Source organism: Tachysurus fulvidraco, chromosome 20 (genome assembly GCF_022655615.1).
Source record: "Tachysurus fulvidraco isolate hzauxx_2018 chromosome 20, HZAU_PFXX_2.0, whole genome shotgun sequence".
Lineage (NCBI taxonomy): Eukaryota > Metazoa > Chordata > Actinopteri > Siluriformes > Bagridae > Tachysurus > Tachysurus fulvidraco.
The window spans coordinates 5,147,080-5,168,130 of record NC_062537.1 but is presented as its reverse complement, the minus strand read 5'-3'; the positions used below and the strand labels follow the sequence as shown (position 1 = coordinate 5,168,130).

Genomic DNA, 21,051 nt, shown 5'->3' with positions numbered 1-21,051 from the left:
AAACAACATAAAAAAACCTGTCTACTCACAAACAAAACTGTTCTTTCATGAAACGTTATCCAGATAGCTGCATAGCATGATAAAGAATAACATCAGCGCCAGGCAAACCCTTGCGTTGCTATGGCAACTGGCGAACCACCTTCACGAGACTGTCTATGACTATGACTAGAACGTCTAATGGCCCTACATGCATCTGTACTGCACTACCATATATAATTTATTTCCGAACTTATTTCATAAAATTGCTCGTTTTAAAAGGGACAAAATATTTACGTGATCTGGAGTTGATGCTGGAGGGAAAACTGTGGTCACTGGCTGCCTCTAGTGGTGGAACAGAACAAAAATAACGTCAAGAATCATTCACAGGAGTCGAACTAGGACTGGGTTCGTTTACAAGGCGAGGAAGAATAATCGAATTATTGACAGAGAATTTTAATCTCATAATGTCCTGGATCACATTCAACCCAAATCAAGTTTTGATTTTCAACTCCTTTTAATCCATATGCATTAGAATGAAATGCTGTTTCTTCAGGACAATGGTGTAACAACTAATGTTGTAGCCTGATACACAGGACTACATATAGTGCAAATGCACAACAATGTTAGACAAAACATACAATAAATACCCAGGGCAGTTCATGCTAACCAGGCAGGACAATAGAACTACTGTTTTGTTGGGTGGAATAACACCAGTTCGCATGCAATTTCTACCAGTTTGTAGTTGCAGTTAAAGACCTGTATTTCCAGGCAAACCATCATGGTCGTACAGGATGTTCACTCAGAATATTAATAAGAAATCCAACAACGTTGGTCTAAAAATTCCAAGACAATATGATGCATGATGCATTGCATTGTATGTTGATTGCAAATATTGATCTGCAAGTGTTTCATGGTGGGTGGATTTACCATGAAGGATTACAACAGTTTCTGTAGTTGGAAAGCTTGATTCATAAATATCTGCTGAAATGCTTCTGTAATCCATCCCTTACGCATGTACACTTTGAGACAGGCTCAGTGCGCGGTGCTGGACGTGTAAGTGCCCCGTGTGGTTGCTTTAAGTCGTATGTGAACGTGCATGAAGTGGGCGTTCCGTGCTGCTTCTCCTCTACAGGCTGCAATGACACTCATTACGCAGTCCAATATGAGTCACTAAAATATGTCGGATCCATTTATTCATAAAGGATATTCAGAATCGGAAAGCACGAGCGAACAAAGCGCGATTTTTGTCGTGTGTTTGGAAACAGCAGTGGATGGAAGGTAAGATGGTTTCAGACATTCTGTCTGTCCACCTCCTACAATAAACAATAAGCGTTATGGTGTCTGTCCTATGAGCCCTGCTATTAAATTCGATTATTTCGATTGCCAGATGTTGGAATCCAGCTGATTATAACCGAGGGACAATTATGAGCCTTTTTTAATCTTTTTTTTTAATTATTATTATGAAAAAATCCAGTGTGCTCCTGGCATACACTGTGTAGTCATGTTTCTTATTTGTTTATATTTAACATAAAATAGATCATTCATTAAAAAATATATATATTATCAAATCATCCATGCAGATGATCTCATGAGGATCCACTATCAATGAAATGAAATGAAAAGTTCATCATTTTATTGATATACATGTTTTGCTCATTATATTTTTTTTAAACCCTTGCACTGCAGAACAAAACAGCTTTCCAGCAGCACACAATAAGATGAAGAAGAGCTGTGTTTATATACAGTATATTGTTTTATGAAAATACATTGTCTCCATTTCCATCCTTCAGAATTCTAAAGTCAGTTCTACTAAATCAGAAAGAAATGTAATCTTATCTCACCTGGGACTACGCAACTGATCAATACTGACTTGATTGTTGTGGGAGATGCACTTTGCAGACTTAAACATCTCCAGATGATTATTTCCTGGAAATGCATTAGATGTATCATGTAAATCACTGAATATGCACAGCACCTACTGTACACACAGTAGAATATTCACGAAGGCCGTCTCAATTCACATGTTCTCTTTCACACTCATGAAAACAAGTATAAAAACATGAATTATTGAATAATACATGGACCAGCTTTTATACATGGTCAATATTCAATATTTTGAGCTTATGATGTTTTTTAGTTCAAAATGGTTTCACACTTGTTGACTTTATTAGAACAGGAATTAATTGATTTTTATGCTTGATTTCAAATATTTTTTTAACACAATAAATTTTTTATAGAAAAAAAAAGCAATGTGTGAAAGAGAGATAAAAGTGTGTAAACTCACTGTGTGTGAGAGCAAGAAGGGTTCAGAGCACAGATATGCAACTACATCAAAATCATAAGACAGGAACAATAACACAATAATAAAGGCTTTACAAAAATATTACAACACAACATAATATACAAACCAAACAAGAAACAAACAATGAACAGGTGAACGCTGAAGGACGATAACCAATTACAGGGCAAAGGTGAAAGCAGGACTGTAACAAAGCAATGACGCTTGACAACATTAATGAAAGCTCATGATGACATGACAGCAGTGCTTGTGGTGTCAAGAGCGTCACCATGTGCTGAGAGCAGGAATTAATGACTCTGAGATTATCTTTTCAACTGAGGAAACACTACTGAGGGGAGTGTTAGCTTAGTGCTTAGGATGTGTGTCCATCACTCAAAGATCATGTGCTCAAGGCCCAAAAATGCTCAGTTGTATGAAATGTTCTTTATTTTTCTACAGAACCCCATTAATAAACAGCACAGATGGCATTTATGTCTAGATTCTCCCGATCACGAAGCAATTCAAGGTCTCCTAGCAGAAGGGATTCAGAAAAAGGGTCTCCAGTATTGAGCATCACCGAACTTGAGCGTCTCCTGTACACAGGAAAAACAGCTTGTAATCATGCTGACGAGGTTTGGCCAAGACTTTATATTGGAGACCAGTGAGTACTTTATTCTTCTCAACTTTCTGAAAGTAAATGGTTTGGATTTGTACTTCTGTACCTCACATTTGTACCCTCATGATATATAACACCATATTACATAACCACCTGTTTTTTGCCAACAAAAAATCTTTCAGGGACATTGCCTCAAACCGCCAGGAACTTATAAAACTTGGGATCACGCACATCCTCAATTGTGCACAGAGCAAATGGCGGGGTGGTGCGGAGAACTACGACGGAATGAATATCACCTACCATGGCATTGAGGCCCACGACTCTCCCTCCTTTGACATGAGTGTCAACTTCTACCCTGCTGCAGAATTCATTCACAAAGCTCTCAACATGGGAGGTAAGGCTGAATATTGATTAACTTGACAGCATTTTGAGTATAACTACATTATCAATAATGGTTGGTAAATCTACTGCGATCCCTGCTACATTTGCCACATGGGGTCACAACCCAAAAATTGAGAAGCTATAAACTGTTCTTCAATTTATATAGTATATATTTGGCTTTACAGGAACGGTGCTTGTGCACTGTGCAGTAGGGGTTAGTCGTTCAGCTACACTAGTGCTGGCCTACCTTATGATTCGACAGAACATGACCCTTGTAGAAGCCATTAAGACAGTCAAGGACCACCGAGGTGTCATCCCTAACCGAGGCTTTCTCCGGCAGCTCAGTGGCCTAGACAGCATACTTCGCGCCAGTCGAAAGACAACCTGAAACCACCGGTAAACTCTGGACACCCATCTCCAAACCCATTGCCTTGGCCAATGTGTGTGCATGTAGTACCATTTTTCATACTGTTGTTCTGTGATCAGTAGAGATGCCTTGCTACATTAAGACCTCTTGAGGTGTGCATACTGCCTTATTCAGCGTCAACCCTGACATTTTTTTCAAATGACCACATCACTGACCTCCTTTTACCGGTTTGGTTTCACTTTTCTTGAAGTGGGCTCGTATAAGTATTCACCCCCATTGAAGTTCTCCATAGTGTTCTAACCTGGAACTGAATTTTGAGAATATTCATCATTTGAACACATTTGAGATTATTGTCAAGAATCTACACAAAATAGAGAAAATCAACAAAACTGGTAAAGGGTTGTGATTGCATAAATATTCACCCCACTGTTGTGAAACCAGTTGCCTGTTGAATAGAGCTGACCTATTTGCAATTAAGGTATCACATCTCAATTTTTTGGAAGACCTCAGAGTTTACTAAACATTCAAGCCAAAATTCTGTCAAAGCATCAGTCAGGGTTTGATTATATGTATAGAAAGGCACAGCCACGCCTCTAGAGGTCTCTAGTGAAGGCTGTTCACCAAAGGTCTGTTTGTCGATAAGGAGTAAGTCCATAGAAGGTGAATACTTATACAAGCCACTATAAGTCAAATCCCAAAGCAAACAAGAAACAGTGAAGGAATAATTGGTGCACATCCAGCTATAGTTCGATGCTATGAGTATGAATGCTGTATTTTAGAGAAACAAGCTTCTGATTTTTGGCTGGTTATCAGAGTGAAGCTGGCAGCCTGAACAGGTTCAGTGGATTCAGATTAGTACAAACAGTCAAGAGACACCATTCCACTATGTTGGCGCGATTCTTGCAACATACAATATATGCTAATAAGCTGCTTATTTTAAGCTCCTTTTCTCAAATGTCATTTTTTTAAAGATTAAGGTTAGTAGTTAAACATGACCTCATGTTTGACAAAATATTTACACAGACTTTATGCAGCCATCTTGTGTTAGGTGGCTCCTCATGTAGCAGTGACTTGGCCCATTTTGTATGAGTTCATGCAGTTTACTAGAACTGCAGGAACATCAAAGATGCATCTGTTTTTACATTCATTTCTGATAATTAGGATTTTGTAGTCAACAGAACATATAAATTATCAAAGAATTTTACAAAACCTTCAATTTTGTCCACCTACACTAACATTTGTCCTGCCTTAACAAGTGGTATTTTATGTAGTATAAAGTATTAGGCTATTATTATACAGTGTTTGCATATGAAAGTGTTATTATGTGACTCACCTAATGGAGAATCATTTAAGGTATGGTTTTAGTGTATTGTTTCTAACTTTGTTTGTATGGCAAATTTTTTAAATCGGGACCACAAAAACTTCAATAAGAGGAACAATACTGCACACCAAATTGTGTCTTATTTGTCTATAGTTTCTCTACACTCTAAGATCTAAAAGAGAAACAGATTTCATAGAGTAGTGCTTATACTCTGTGTGTATGTGTATACATATACAAGCATAGGTATTTCTAAATTCATAAGTAATAAATACCTCAATAGTGTCAGTATTTGTAACATGCTGCATTGGTAATCATTTGCCACTAAGCCATAACTGTGTGGTGTGAATAACCTGGGTGTGATACCAAGGTGTTTAGTATTAGAATTAGCTTACCAAGAATTAGAAACGTGATTATGTACTGTATACTGTATTTTGATTTGAGGTGTCTTGTGAATGGTTCTGTAACATTGTTGGTAACATTTATGGTATCATGACACAATATGTACAACTACAAAATCAACCTTAAAAAAATTTGAGTGACAGGCTCTACTACTTCATAACTTGTACCATCCAAACGTTAATGTCACGTTTATCATCCTACAGCAGCTAAGTACTGTTATAAATGATTATGAAACCAGCAACATCTGTCAAAATGCACTGCCCACGTTGTTGATGAAAACACCTTCTGTGTAAAAACCATTCATCTGATTCTACAAAATACATTGGCTGGGATTTTTACTATAAGATTTTTAATCATCTTGATGAGGGATGATGACAATAACAAATATAACCGAAGGTGCGAAAAAAATCATAATTTATAAAATAGGAAGAACAATAAGAACGTTCCATTAATATGTACGTACTTATTTTTATGCATTTCATAGCTGCAAATTGTTGATGACAGGATTGCATTTAATTCAAATTGAAGTGTGAAATATATTATAATATGTAATCTGTTTGTTCGTGTCCATTTATGATTTGCCAAACTGTATTTCATGTTCTGTGCTCATGTTCTCCTTTTTCTATCCTACCACTATAATGGACATTGGTTATATTGATACTTGAATTCTTTTTGGCAGATTTTTTGTTTTGTTTTTCAATTCCACAGTCTATGAAATAAAACAGAAATAAAAACAAGACCAAATACAAACTGTTCATTGTGTTTTTTATGTTGTATTTGTATTTATTAATGATGCACTTAATGATTTTAATTAATAACTGAAGAAAAATACAAAAGTTAATATTAATATTAATATAGATACATAAATATTAAATAGATACATAATATTAAATAGATACATGAACATTTGTGACATTTGTTTGCTTGTCTACTTGAAGTGTGCTGTTGCCTCTGACCATTTCTTGTTTACCTAAAGTTCTTTTACATGGGTACGAGTAATCTTGCAAAACCTGTGAAACCAATTAAATGCACACAAATAACCTGACTACAGGAAGTCACATCCACATAGCAGTTGCACATTTTTATGCTAAGCATACAAACACATCCTATACAATTATGTGCTTCCATCTTTGTGGCACCACTTTGGAGAAGGCCAATGGCTCATTTACAGTAATGACAGGTGTCCAGAAACCTTTGGCCATTTAGCATATGACAAGATATCTTCCAATGCCCCTATGTAGTGCACCACTCTACCAGCAGGCGTGTGTGTGTGTGTGTGTGTGTGTGTGTGTGTGTGTGTGTGTGTGTGTGTGTGTGTGTGTGTGTGTGTGTGTGTGTGTGTTGCTTAAAACGCTCCGATTTGGTTAACTCTCTATCGGTGCCATAGTACGAGTTGCATATCATTACGCCCAATTTTCTTCGCCCTACAAATATGTTAATCTCCAGCTATAGCTCAGGATATCAGCTATCTGATACGTTAACTAGTTAGCCTGCTAAGCTGATCCCAGTTCGTTTTAACTAACTAAGTAACTAACTAACTTACGACAGTACGTCTGTTACATTCACGGAATATGTTATTATTTACCTAAATCTTCTATACTCTGGTTGGCCAATTAGTTGGCTAATTATAACGTATTTTTTTCCACACAAAAATGCAATCTTCACCACCCATTAAAAATATTTTTAACCTGTGGAAATTTTGTCGTTATGTGCTGAGTTGTTTATGTTACTGTTATTTATTACAAGCTGAACTGGGTTTATTTATGAACTCTGTCATTAGACCTGTAGCTTGTTAATTGTTGAAGAGAAGTAAAGCTATTGTGGGTTATGTAGATTATTATTTTAAGAGACAACGAGATTATTTGATTAAACACTGCATTGCCGTCCTAATCATAGCGGTGCCATTTCTGTACTTGTTTCAAGACTGATTACCCATGTAAGTAATTTATTTACATTCTTGTGTGTTTTCTTGTGTCCCTACAGGTGTGATTACTCACATTCACAAGTCTCTGATTGGAAAGAAGGGCCAACAGAAACCTGTACAGAAAGCAGTTTTGTCAGTCAGTATTTTCAGGGCATTTGTTTTATGTTTTATCTTTTTGTCTGGCTATTTTGTACACAAAGAATTAACAGTGTTAACAAAGGCACAAGTGTGCATTCTCAATGTATTTCTGCAACACGTTCATCAGATTTATACATAAAGACTTTTCTTAAATATTGTGTTTCTGCTGTTGTTTCATTCCAGCACTGGCTTTAATTACTTTTATACTCATACTAAGGTTATTGGGTTTAAATAGTCATTGTAATTATGATTTTGACTCATTTTACAATGATTGAGACCACAGCCACTGAAAATTAAAAACTGAAGAGATTTCTTTAGTTAGTGTCAAATCAATAGCATATTATTAACATGTTACAAAAAATTCAGCCCTGAGAATTCAGCAGCACTTGTGGAATAACTTCATGTATATCATAGGTGACAGAAGGTTTACAATTAACTTTGTACATCATGCACATTCTGCATTAAGTTCAATTTGGTTTTGGATCATTGTACTATACTATATTTATAAATGCAGTAAAACATGTCTAAGGACCAAACTGAAATCCAAATAAACAGATAAACATTTATTATACATATAAACATGAACAAAATATATCTTTACAGATTTAAGCATTTACAATTGTGTCTTAAATATTCAACAGTGTGAGAAAAAAATACATTCATTATTGCAATCCACCCTGCATCACAAAATTGAGAGGACATGCTTCATTAAAACAGATTAATCTGAAGTCCATGTGGCTCAAATCAGCATGTTCATTGTGAGCTGAAGTACTGGTGAGAGTATGGCTGGTACGGCTGCATGAGAGCTGGGTTGTTAGGGGCCACAGGAAGACCCTGAGGACATCTGTATTGGTAGAGAGCATTGGCAGACAGAGTTGGTACAACAGAAGGGGTGTAATGGATGTTTGGGGGGCACATGTAAGGACTCGGGCCCTCTTGTGCTGGGTAGTAACTCGGGTAAGGTGCCGGTCTGAAGGATTGGAGCTCTGGAAAATGCATGAGCTGTGATGCCACATTAGCTTGACAGGCATGTGCTAGGGCATCCTGCACCGTCCTTTTCAGCTTCATTCGTCTGTTCTGAAACCAGTTCCTGATCTGTGGGGTGACATAGTAATTAGTTTAAAATGACCCTGTTCAGCATAATGACCTGTGTGTCAGTACAGCTAGATCACTTTTTTTAGCAATTCACAGTAGTTATGTAATAAAAGATTACATGATGAACACCAGGATGTTGTTGCCATCCCCTAGGTTGAGTATATTCTAATAACAGCATGTCATTAAGGATTTTATTCTTCTTATATTAGCCTGGATACTACTCAAACTACTCCTTTAAGGCAAAACTGCTCACCTGTTTATCAGAGAGATTGAGCCTCTTGCACAGCTCAGCTTTGTCTTGAGCTCCCAGATAAGCGTTCCTCTTGAATGCTCTCTCTAAACTCTCGATCTGTTCAGCTGTAAAGGCTGTTCTAGCTCGCCGCCCTGTACCAGGGGACGTTGAAGCTGCTGGCTCCTTGGAGGCCATGGGTGAGAGAGAACGCCCGCCTTCACTCTCATACCCGGATGTCTCTTCCTCCTCTGTCCCACTGCTGAAGCCTAACTCTGGTGCTGGAATGAAGAAAATGTGGAAAGGAAATCGAATGAGACCATTTGAACTATCTCTTTATTTGAAACCGATTAACAAATGTTTTAGAAAGAGATAAATAGTATATTTAAGTAAAAATGTGCAGCTAATGTGCTTATACGTTTTCAGTGACCCATGAGCTACTACTAATATATTCATAAATGTTAGTTCTTAGAATTAATACAATTTTAGAACCTATCAATTTTAGCTTTAACTGCTAAAATCAAATGCTTCCTAACAGATTTTTGACAGTTTAAATGACAGTAATTTTACTATGTATGTAATTGATTAAGATCTTACCATGCTGGAGGTTCTCAGTGTTGTTCATGCCAGGCTCTTTCTTTGGCAAAGTAATGCAGCTTTGTGTTGGCCCCATTGGCTCAGACAGGATCGGCTGGGTTTCCATGCTATCTACTCTCCTGCTGTAGAAACCAGGGAGAGTTTCTGGAACAGTCCCAGAGGTGCTGGCTCTATCAGAGGCCATGGAGCTGCAGGCGCTGGAATAGCTCACAGCATTAGGGCTTGATGGAGATCTAGCGCTGCTCTGGCTGCTTTGGGAGAGCCATTCGACAGAAAAGTGTCCTTTCATCATTCCACCTGTAGTCCAGAAAAAAAGAAAATTATCCAGGAAATGAAAATGAATAAAAATGCTTCTTTCTGCTAAGATTCCTGGTCCAGGGTCTGGATCGACAGGCAGTAGAGTTGTCTAAAGAGTGGAGTCCTGAGACTTAGTGAATGAGGTAGAGTTCTGTTTGTCTTTGGATAGGTGATAACCACCTCCAGTGCAGGTCCTGGGGTATTTATAGGGCTAATCCTGGCTCATTTACAATTGACTGTAGGCCAGGATCAAAGGAAACATCCTCCCTACTCTGCTCCCCACCCCTTGAGTTTTCACAAGTGTGGTAATTAAGACGTCTCAATCGCCTCTGAATGAGCCCATTAATTCCTGGCTCCAGTAAGTCTGGTGATGCACCAAGATCCCCCTCCCGACTTCCAAAACCATCTCTGATCCTGTCTCCTCTCTGATGGTAGAGCGTCTGTCTGTGTTTACGTATTCTTATACGTGCTTTGATAACAGTTGATCTCCATTGTTTAAAAAAATTGGATATAGAGTAGTTATTCAAATTGCAACTATTGCTAATTTATATTTGGATTACAGTCATTCTAAGATCTTTTTGGTAAACTTGTATAGAGGATGTTATTTCTTTAGACATATAAACAAAAATATTTTATAGGGTATATAGCTAATCAAAAAATATGAACATCTGCAGTTAAATAGGAAATATTGAAAAATAAACATACTGTAGTTTCCAAAATGGCTGCATAGCTCTAACAAATAGCTAAACTATTATTATACACATTTAAATATCTATGAATATGTGGGTTATAAAAATGATTTGTCCTGAGGGGTTTTGTGTTATTTTATAATTATCCTACAGTTTTATTATATTGTATGCAATTGGCACTAGTCTCTCTCTCTCTCTCTCTCTCTCTCTCTCTCTCTCTCTCTCTCTCTCTCTCTCTCTCTCTCTCTCTCTCTCTCTCTCGCACTATTTTTGAATAATTTCCCCTTACCGAATTGTGTATGACTGTGTCTTAATTTACCCTAAATATAGATCCAAGCAAAACCGAAATTATAATTAATTCCTACAATACCTTGGTTACTTTATAGTACTGTGTTTGTCATGTTTCTTTAACCACTTACATACAGTATACTGTATGTAATAGATCATTCTTGTATTTATAATTATGTTGTTTATGCTCTGGTTTTGTATTGTGTTCTATGTGTGTTTGTGTGTCTGGGACAACAGAGGTGTTGTTTATTGTATATTATGTGCCTTTAAGTTACATATACCCGATTATATTCATCATATGTGTTTCAAGGTAGCAATGTCTTGATATACTGTGTAAATAATAAATAACCCTGATTTACAGATTAAGATCTATCTATCTATCTATCTATCTATCTATCTATCTATCTATCTATCTATCTATCTATCTATCTATCTATCTATCTATCTATCTATCTATCTATCTATCTATCTATCTATCTGTCTGTCTGTCTATCTGTATGTCTGTCCACAGCAATCTTTTTATCTTCTCTATCCATGCCCTTTCATCCCTATAAATCATTTCTAAAAACCATACCCATGATGATGACGCACGCAAGCGCACACACAACCCAGGGGTGTTTGTGGTCCTTGTGCGGTCCTTCCACTGAGTCATGTAACACTATATTCGGAGCAATCTAATTGATTTTTTATAGTCTATTACTTGTGAAATAATATTGTGTAACATTACCTTTACAAAGCCTCAAAATATAAGATGCGCCGCCGAAAGATCAAGATTATTTTCTCTCTCTCTCTCTCTCTCTCTCTCTCTCTCTCTCTCTCTCTCTCTCTCTCACTCACACACACACTCACACACACACACACACACACACACACACACACACACACACACACACACACACACACACACACACACACACACACACACACAGTGAGTAGCTGTAAATGTGCCTCATTGGCCCCTGCTTTATGCACTCTTTAAGTCGGTATTGGTATCAAAGCCCACTGCTCCTTTGAAGTGCCAGTAAGCGGTTAATGGCCGATTACAGAAACACTACACATAGTGCCGAGACAGCAGTCTGGCCCAATCCGACCTCTCATCCAGATAAACACAGCACTATTCCCTAGCCGAAAGTGAATGAAACACAGCCACTGTGACCAACAAAAGCCGCGTAATAACGCACTAACAATTTACAATTGAGTAGGATTTAAAATGTCTCTAAATGTTTATCCAGGGATTAAATTGATCAATATAATTAACCACCACAACGCCAAATACAGTCTGATTGCAAATGACAATCTCCATCACTGTTTGGGATCGAATGATTGATTGATTTGATTTGATCCCCTTACATATGATGGCGCCATGTGAGGGGATTTTGTATACAAAAATAGCGACTTTTTACATTTACATTTACATTTACAGCATTTGTCAGATGGCTTTATCCTTTTTAAAGACATAATGGTTTATGATATGATATAACTCATGTGATGTGTGTAAAAACTGTATCCTGATGTTCTTGTTAAATTGTAAGAAGTTCAAATTAAATGAAGTGGCCTTATATCACTTCAGACTATTAACCACTTTACACATTAAGGGCGCATAAATACATACAATTCAAATTTGATATGAGTATATTGTCATATTAGTACTTTATTTTAGAGAAAACAACGTGATGTGGCCAAATGTTTGGGAACATATGACCATCACACCTGTATGTGATTGTTGTTCTGTTAAGGTTTTCTATTGGATTTTGGAGCAGAGCTGTGGGTATTTGTGCTCATTCAGCCAGAAAAGCATTAGTGAGGTCGGTCAAGCAATGAAATTGAGCAAGGAGGCATGGAGCAAGACAGCATTCCAGTTGATCCCAAAGGTGTTCAGTAGTGTCAGGGCTCTGTCTTTGTGCACATGGACCTTTTCATGTTGGAGCATGTTTGGGCCTCTTAGTTCCAGTGAAGGGAAATTGTAATGCAACAGCATACAAAGACGTCCTATACAATTGTGTGCTTCTAATGTTTTTAACAGTTTGAGCAAGGCTTACGTATAGGTGTGATGGTCAACTTCCCATAAACTTTTAGTTCTCTAGTGTATTTCTACTTTTCCCATAGTGAAATATATGCAGCTCTTGTTTTAGCCAAGAGCTGCATATTGACATATTGATATTAACCAATATTAAAAACCTAATTGCTAGATGTCATATATACAAGGCTGTGACAATATAAGGCAACGATTCTCAAATTGGGGTCTCTAAATTATTTTTCACTCGTTACACTGGTGGACTTCTTAGCCCACTGTTTTTAACCTTGTTGTATTAATCATAACGTACCTATAAATATTCAGTCCCTCTAGGATTTTGATGAGTTTTTCGTGATAGTTATTTTTTTTATATTCACTGATATTTTGCAGAAAACTATTTGAATTGGCTAAATTGAGAGCACAAGAGTCTTCTTCTATCAGTAAAGATTCTATGAAAGCTGTGCCCACTTTGGAAGGATGTGAATAGAAGAATTTTGGCTGAATGTGCTGATTGGAACAGACTGGATATCACATAAGTCACCAAAATCTGTCATTTTTAAATATTGGAAGTTACTGTTACAGGTAAAGGGCTCTTTGGCTTTGAAAACTCTTGCTATAAAGTGCTAGTTTAAAAGGCCTGTTCTGAATAAAAAAAAACTGACCATGTGTGATATGTGCTACACCCAGTCATTTGCTTTATTACGAAATGATTTGCTCTTTTATGTTAAAAAACCCAGATTGCTCCATCATTCAAATGAACAGCACCTATCTTACCCTATTTATGACTTCAAAGGGTAGATAACTCTCTCTCATCATATCTATGCTGCTATCTCTCTCCTGCTCTTTCAGTTAAAGTCCACAACAAAACCCAGATCTCATGCCTGTCTGGATCTGCTGCTGAGTTCTCCTGGGCGCTGCAGGGGAGTTTCTATACTCCCAAATGGAATGCGTGGAGAGGGGGACAGTCGCCAACTCGGTTCCAGCTTCCTTAGGTCGTCAGATGTGATAAAGAAGTGGAATGACTTTGAAGTGAGTGGTAACACAGAGAGATACCGAGAAATAGAGAAAGACAGTGAGACAGGGATACAGTACAGACAGCAGTATGGTTTTATGGAGCACAGACGGGAGGAGCAGGAGACGCCGTGTCCACCTCCTGTCCCCGTTCTCTTGCCATCAAAGCGCAGATTATAGTCTGTATGTGTTGTCTGCTACTGGGATGATATGGTGTGGTCAGGATAATGAGACTGCTAAGCAGGTGTTGTGACTAATTTAATGCAGAAAACAGATAGGCTTTACATGCTAAATCAATCTTAAATCTGATTCAAACTGTACACTTGTGACTCAAGGCTACCTGAGAAGAAGGGTTTCCATGTGACTAATAAAATTAACTCTATAATTTAACTAATTCCATAGATTAAGATGCAAATGTAGAAGCAATTTTTATTATATACCAAGATTCATATATATATCAATCACACACGGTATTCAATTACTACCTCTATTTATGATATATTTATATCTTCTTTAAATCAACCTACTTTGTACTTTAGTTTTATTTCTTACTTTATTAGATTTCTTTTATCCTCTACTAATTGCCTTTTTTATATCAAGGACAGTCGTAAAAGCATTTTACTACATGTCGTACCATGTATAATTGTGTATGTGACAAATAACATTTGAATTTGAAGATTGTTTCGATAGTAGTTGCAGTCAGGTTGAGTTTAGGACTCTTCAAGAGTTGCTTTGGTGTCATTATTTCTGTAAATCTATTATGCAGTAGTGCATCTCTGTTAGTATTAGACTTTGTCAGTGCAATGAAAGTGTCACTCATTTGGTGCCCCCTCCCTCCCAGTCAGTCCTTAGAGCCAGTACAGACGACAGTCTCTTAGAGTAAATGGGCTCCAGCCGTGATCGCCTTTGATTGCCTTCACTAATCCCCTTTCATCTCTAATGGGTGCTGTTTGCTGCCCTGTTAGAGACGTAAACGTATCATGCCTTCCCTGCCTGGCTGGCCCTCGTCCACAAAAACAGTGATCGAAGACACTTAAGGGTTTCTGTTGAGCAACCCGGAGCCGTCATATTTCACACAGGATGGGAACACCCCCGTATAGCTTTATTAGATGTGAGAGGGTAATCAGGGTAATGTTCTGATATACACAGTTGCACAAGGTGTGATCTCATCCACATCACAGCTGTTCTCTTTCTTTCTTTCCTTTTTTTTGGCTTGGAGAGCTTAGGTTTTGTTTCCAGTTAATGTCACATTATATATATATATATAGTACCATATAAAACCTCCTCCTTTTTTAATATAAATGTTGTTTGGTGAGTGTATTAATTAATGTATTCTGCATTGGTGTGACATTAAGGGGAAAAAAAAGACATTTTCAGTCAGAATTTCGAAATGCTGTTCTATTATATGTGCTTTATTTATTTATTTGTTAACATCGGCTTTGCTTTACAGAATTTCAATGAAAAGTTTGCTCTGTTCTCTAAAAGCCGAACAGCAAAACTGATTTTTAGATTTTCAGTGAATACTGGAAGAATTTATTATTTGTCATGTGACATGGAGGACATTACATAAAATACTGCTGAAAAGGATTGCGTGGTTTAATTAAAAGCAGCCCTATGAGACCCTGTCTCCTTGTACCTTTTCCTCCAACTTTCAGTTCATCTTATAAATCACATCATTTTGACTACAATACTTCCATTAACCCTTCCCTATTAATTGTAATCAGCAGTCACATTAAAGAGGGAACCTGGTGGGTCTCATTAAAAAAAAAAAGAAGCTGTGGTTATTTGACAAACAAAAAGAGGGAGTGTGTGAAAAGACTCTGGCTTTGAGGTTGAATCCACTCAGACCTGCGGCCCCTGAGCTAGAGACGAATGCTGACTCCAAGTGACTAACGTCTTCTGCCCGTCCTTGCTGGATGACAAAGACATCACACTGTTGTCGTCTCCTATTCACAAGACTTTTGCTTTCACGCTCATGGGCTAGGAAAGAAAAAAGTGTGAAGAAGGGATTAAGCCCCATTGAGCATCACTGACACCCTCCACCCCACCTTTCACACGGATCCACATACGAAACTCCCAGAGCAGGTTGCGTAGGAGCCGAGGAACTGCTGACATGTTTGTGAATGGGATATGAAAAGAGGGTCAGGACAGTCTATACTGGGGAGGGGGAAAGCTACATTTGTGGTTTTCCTTTTCCTGTTAAAGGGTGGTGTCATGAATGCTACAAGGTGCTAGGCTGGCTTTTGAAGTTCAAAGGACGTCAGTTAGGTCGCTTGCGAAAGCTGGATGGAAGTTTATGACTGTTTTAACCACTTCGACTGGTTTCATGCATAAATGAGGCTCAACAAATCCTAGAAACACTCAAAAGCCAGACTATAAGACTTCTTATAGCATTTGCAATATTTAAAAATGGTTATGTCGGAGCGGTCATGATAAAAAAAGGAACATTTTCTGTAGTGGAACTGAACAATACAGAAAAACTGAACCACAAATGTGTAAAAATTTAAATTAAAAAAATACAGCACAGCTTTGTGCTCCAGAACAAAACATAAAATCCTATACTAAACCTACTATAACTCCTATAAGCTACAACAGACATTATTTTAACCAGAACAAGAAGCCTATAACAAATGTATTAACACCAGCTATAACATTACTGTTAGATATATAAGCTTCATTAGGTGACCGTTAGGGTTAAAATGTGATGATGGAGAGAACCATGATTTAAAGATGCTGTCAAAAATGGCAGTTGAAAAAAGGAGGCCAAAACATACCAGGTGCACTTATAAGTGGAAACCGACACACGTGGCTTTACTGCAAATGCATACTGCACGTAGGCATAACATATGCGAATAAAAGGCAGCTGTAATACAACTCATTACTGATACATTACACAGAATATCTGAACTTAAAAAGCCTTCATAAGAAACAGATGAAATATCGTAAAATGTTCAAAAATTTTATTTTCACGGTTTAGCTCCAGTAAGATACAGAAAATCACGATAAATAAATACAAACGTCAATTTTTGTCATTCTAAATGATACTCAGATTTACTATTTACTATTTACTAAGAACATGATTGATAGTTAATCATAAAATCAAGAACCTTTAACATTAAAAGCTACTTAATAAAAGCAGGAATTAATTCTGATAAATTACAGCATGTGATGTGGACTTTTAATAAGGCAAGTTGTATGATTTTTACGTCATGATCGTTCAGATGAGGTAGTAAGTAAATCTGGGCCGGACTGATGTGTGTCATGCGTTCCTCTCTGAAGGAGGAATGTACTCCAGGCCCAAATGGGTGAAAATTTCCTCTTCGGAGTTTGCTCGAAGATAGCGCTGCTACAGAATACGGGAAGATTAGGAAATTTAAAGAACAACAGGCAAACATGTATATGCAAGTCAGTTGGGGCTGCTCTAAGTGCTAGTATTATCACAACTGCGGTTTTAGCCTACTCTTAAGATCTCGGTGTTAAAGAGAAACACTAAATAAATGGCAGGTAAATCTTAGCAACTTAGGTCATCTCTTATCTCATAACTACCTACTGACACAGGATTAAAGGAACAATCAAATGTTCACAAGTTTTCCACATAGCTTAAATATAATCTGATAAGTAAAGACATTTCAGTGTTTAAATTTTAAAGTGAATTAAAGTAAATTTTTCAGTGGTTAAATTTTGCCTCTTCAGATCTGGGGCTACAAAGCTGTACTACAGGCACACACACACACACACACACACACACACAAACACACACACAAACATTATTAATAAGAAAGAAATAAGGAACTGCATATTTGATCCTGTAGGCAGCAATTTTAAAACTGGGACTCTTAGTTTGTATGTAGACATTTAAAATGTTCCAGACAATTTAGTCTTGTTTAAGCCATTTGAGACAAAACAAGGCGAAACCATCTTAAAACAATGTCATTTGGGACAATTGCAGTTTTGCATTAATGTACGTAACTGGTGCACTTTTGTTTTGTTTTGTTAGCTTACTTTTATCCTACTTGGCCCAACATAACGTGACTCAGGAACAATAATGGAGAGTATGTGATTTTGCCTTGGACTACAATATCCCTGTCCTTCTTAAAGCAGAAACAGTGTCCTTCTCTCCTTTTAGGATTTACGTATGTATTAAAACATAATGTCTGTTTTGACATGCTTACTTGCTTGCTGTCGTAGAGTGCGTGACTGCTTAAGGACATTGCCTTCTCTTGTCCGGCCCAGCGTCTCAGCTCCCTCTCAAAGAGCTGCATAAGGAAAGGGTTTCAGTGTGTTTAGTGGATTCAGGTTAATGGAGGATTTTACCGATCCACCCAAGTAATAAACCTTACCTTGGATCCAGTCCAGCCAAGCGTAGCAAAAGCAAACTGACTGTAAGGACTGACCACAAGATCGACTCGAACAGCTCTCCATGTAGACCCTGAGTGACGTGTACTGCAGGAGTCACACGAAGAATCTTCTGTGTGTGTTTCACAATCCACTTCAAGCTTAAATATAGAGAAGCATCTCTCAAATCGGTCCATGTTGCTAGCAGGACGAGCGGGTCCGTCTTTACTCTCTAGGTAAGAATTCACAGTTGTTTTCTGGTACAACAGCAAACCCTGGGAATGACAACGGATGTTTATAGGTAAACAATTCCAAACATGTGTGGTATCAAAATGACAGCAAGAATGGCACAATAACGAGATAAACAAATCATTGTGCCCATACAGAAAGTTAAAAACATTAAATCACTAAAGTCGGTGCATATTAAAGTTAAAATCTAATATGACACTAGCTGAAGACAAATGTTTCCCTTTATAGTATACAGATTTGTAGGGAACTTGTGTGTGCATCCCATTGGATGGAGTGCAAGCCTATCACAGAGCATTAATGCACACAGAACGGACAATATTAACATAGATGCCACTCAGCCTACAATTCAGGAGGAAAGCAAAGGAAACCCCAAAAGGACAGGAAGAACATGTTATGTTTTTAGAGGAACAAGGAACGAAACGGCTTGTTAATATTTTCAACACAATTAAAAATCAAACCTTGCTAGGAACAGAGGGCCCTAAAAAGACAAAGAGCTCCAGCTGATATCTATATCGGCATCACTATACCATCATGGGAATGATATAAGTACTGGTTGTATACAGTTACACTCATTACATAACAATGAACCTGCAGCACACAATCATTGCATTTAAACATCATTGGCTACCTGATCCTCCAAAGAATTCACAATCTTAGGCATCAGCCTTTCTTCTGCCCCCTCCTCTGGGTGTGTGATGAGAAAGTCCACATCATGGCCCACCTCTTTACCCCTAGGACATATTATAATCCACATATTTATGTATTAGTGTTGTACATGCAACAGTGTTTTTAAGAATTTCCTCAATTACTGAGAGATAATTAATCAGAATATTGTTGAGCTTTGCTAAAGTGGAACTAATGAGCCAATGCTAAATTCTCAACTCTTATTGATCAAAAGCTGTTTTCTATAACATCAGTGTTGAGGAGTTCAAAAATTGAGGAAATAATGATTTTTATCCATTATGCAGCTGTACCTGATGCAATACAGTATATGAACAGTATGTTTATACCTTCTGAATCCTCCTGTAAGTGTAATAATTGCCCCAGGCAGCACAGCTTTTACTGTCTTCTCTACAATGTCACTGATGACCACAGCCTCCTTTTTAGTGACAGGTGTGTTAAGATCTTTATAATACTGTACTCCTAACAGTAAGAAAGAGAGAGCTGAAGCACACATGACACACTTTAAGGCATGTGTAAGAATGTGTAACAAAAGACAAAATAGCATGTGAAAAGGCAAATGACAAACTGAATTATTAAATCTATTTTTTATTTTATTCCTGAGCACAATTATCTGTACCTGCTTGCTGTGCATGGTTCAGTTTTTGTCCTGTATGAATGAGTTCTAACGGACTCCGTAGGCCTTCCCTAAACCACCGATCAGCAGTCCGAACTCCGACACCAAAAACACCTGTCAGTGCCTGAAGTTAGGTGGCAAAATATATATATTTTAAAAGAATTAAAAAAAAGCACATGATGCTACAATGAAATTTGGCATTTGCTAACCTTCATGGCTTGGAACTGCTCAGACAGCCTAGTCGACTCCACTTCCCTTGATGTGCCATCTTCTAAAATCTCCTAAAAGGGTGGCAGGTTCATATCAACAATGGAGCATTTTAAATGAACATGAACATCAACCTGAAATATCTCCCACCTTTATAACTCTCAGTGAATGCTCACCCAAGCAGGGCAAGTCCTTCAATTCGTCCATGGTGCGCACAACATGAGGAAGTGCCTTCAAGACCGACGCAGACCTTCGGAAGGCTACGCTCCTGCCTTCATTCTCACTAAACTCTGCATTCTGGGCTAGGGTCTCCAGAGCATCCTGCAAAACAAAATCAAGAAGCATTGTGCTTTCACTGCAAGTAGATCTTAAAGGAAGTGAAAAATGACAGGAGCACTGAGTGTTCAAGAAATACACCCAGGAGGGGATGGCAGTCCATTAAAGGGCACCGAGTAGCCAATGCGTGTATTGTCATGTTTTACGGATAGTAGGAGGAAACCTGAGAACACAGTGCAAACCTAGGGTTTGATGAAAGGATGTGCCACCTGAGTGCAATATTAAAGAAACAAACATCAGACACCAAACATGATTTAGAGGGTTTGTGAACCCCTACGGGTTTATGGAGGCATTGCAAGGGTTTCATAAGATAGTGTAAAGGACTCACTGTAAGGAATAAGTTGTGGTGCTTCAGTGGAGTTCTCCTCTGACAGGCATAACTCTTCATTTTAACCGCAGGAGTGAAATCGGAAGGTTTCATGCTGATCTGTAAAAACATTACTCCTCAGCACACACAAAACAGAACACACATCCCTTAAAATTAACCCATGCAAGGGTTTACAAGTATCACCTTTAACCTGTGTCTCTCCTGAATGGGGACAGGATTTCCACTCGTCATGCTCTCAGTCAACCAGCTGATGTCCAACAGATTGACTGAGTCGGTTGAGGTTTTTCCTTCTATCTCCTGCTTCTTAATCCAATTGTCAACTTCATCCCCAGTGTTGTTTTCTGACACCAGGTGAGTGGTGGAAGAGCTAGAAAAGCAAACAATATGTTAGATATAAGTTTATACATATATGACATTGCAGAAGATATGGATGACAGGACAGTTTCAAGTCTTACCTGTAAGCCTCTTGAATCAGAAATCCTTTACTTCTTGCAAGACGCGTCAGGAAGGACTTTCTGGATGCACCCATCTTCCTTTCCAGGATGCATATAACAACATCAGGAAATTTACACGCTTTATTGTCATGACTTACGGTTGGCTCTGTAGTCACTTTCCTGCGCTTTAGAGGGACCATAATCTGTGTGGCACTCCTCTCCAGCTAGTCACCATAACAAAA

At 37.9% G+C, this 21,051-nt stretch overlaps 3 protein-coding genes across 6 annotated transcripts; 1 reads left to right on the top strand and 2 right to left on the bottom strand.

Annotated features, from left to right (window-relative positions):
* The first annotated feature begins 867 nt into the window (after positions 1–867).
* Positions 868–6,077, top strand: LOC113638435 (dual specificity protein phosphatase 26). 2 transcript variants are annotated; one of them, XM_047804474.1, is made up of 4 exons: positions 868–1,257; positions 2,757–2,918; positions 3,056–3,267; positions 3,440–6,077. In XM_047804474.1, the coding sequence occupies exons 1-4, from the start codon at positions 1,157–1,159 to the stop codon at positions 3,640–3,642; spliced, it is 678 nt and encodes a 225-aa protein (XP_047660430.1). In that variant the 5' UTR covers positions 868–1,156; the 3' UTR covers positions 3,643–6,077. The 2 variants fall into 2 exon arrangements, with proteins under 2 accessions (XP_047660430.1, XP_026995428.1); XM_027139627.2 differs by having other exon boundaries at positions 953–1,257; positions 2,717–2,918.
* Positions 6,078–8,156: 2,079 nt separating this feature from the next.
* ved (ventrally expressed dharma/bozozok antagonist) lies at positions 8,157–9,757 on the bottom strand. Its single transcript, XM_027139411.2, has 3 exons — positions 9,325–9,757; positions 8,752–9,008; positions 8,157–8,498 (listed from the first exon to the last, which is right to left on the bottom strand). The coding sequence occupies exons 1-3, from the start codon at positions 9,614–9,616 to the stop codon at positions 8,157–8,159; spliced, it is 891 nt and encodes a 296-aa protein (XP_026995212.2). The 5' UTR covers positions 9,617–9,757.
* A 6,804-nt stretch (positions 9,758–16,561) lies between these two features.
* On the bottom strand, positions 16,562–21,033 carry polm (polymerase (DNA directed), mu). Of its 3 annotated transcripts, none has more exons than XM_047804916.1 (11): positions 20,831–21,033; positions 20,559–20,742; positions 20,376–20,474; positions 19,862–20,032; positions 19,714–19,785; positions 19,508–19,628; positions 19,218–19,371; positions 18,836–18,938; positions 17,964–18,233; positions 17,796–17,879; positions 16,562–16,969 (listed from the first exon to the last, which is right to left on the bottom strand). In XM_047804916.1, the coding sequence occupies exons 1-11, from the start codon at positions 21,007–21,009 to the stop codon at positions 16,883–16,885; spliced, it is 1,524 nt and encodes a 507-aa protein (XP_047660872.1). In that variant the 5' UTR covers positions 21,010–21,033; the 3' UTR covers positions 16,562–16,882. The 3 variants fall into 3 exon arrangements, with proteins under 3 accessions (XP_047660872.1, XP_047660873.1, XP_026995414.1); XM_047804917.1 differs by having other exon boundaries at positions 16,562–16,966; XM_027139613.2 differs by having other exon boundaries at positions 19,218–19,350.
* Positions 21,034–21,051: the final 18 nt, after the last annotated feature.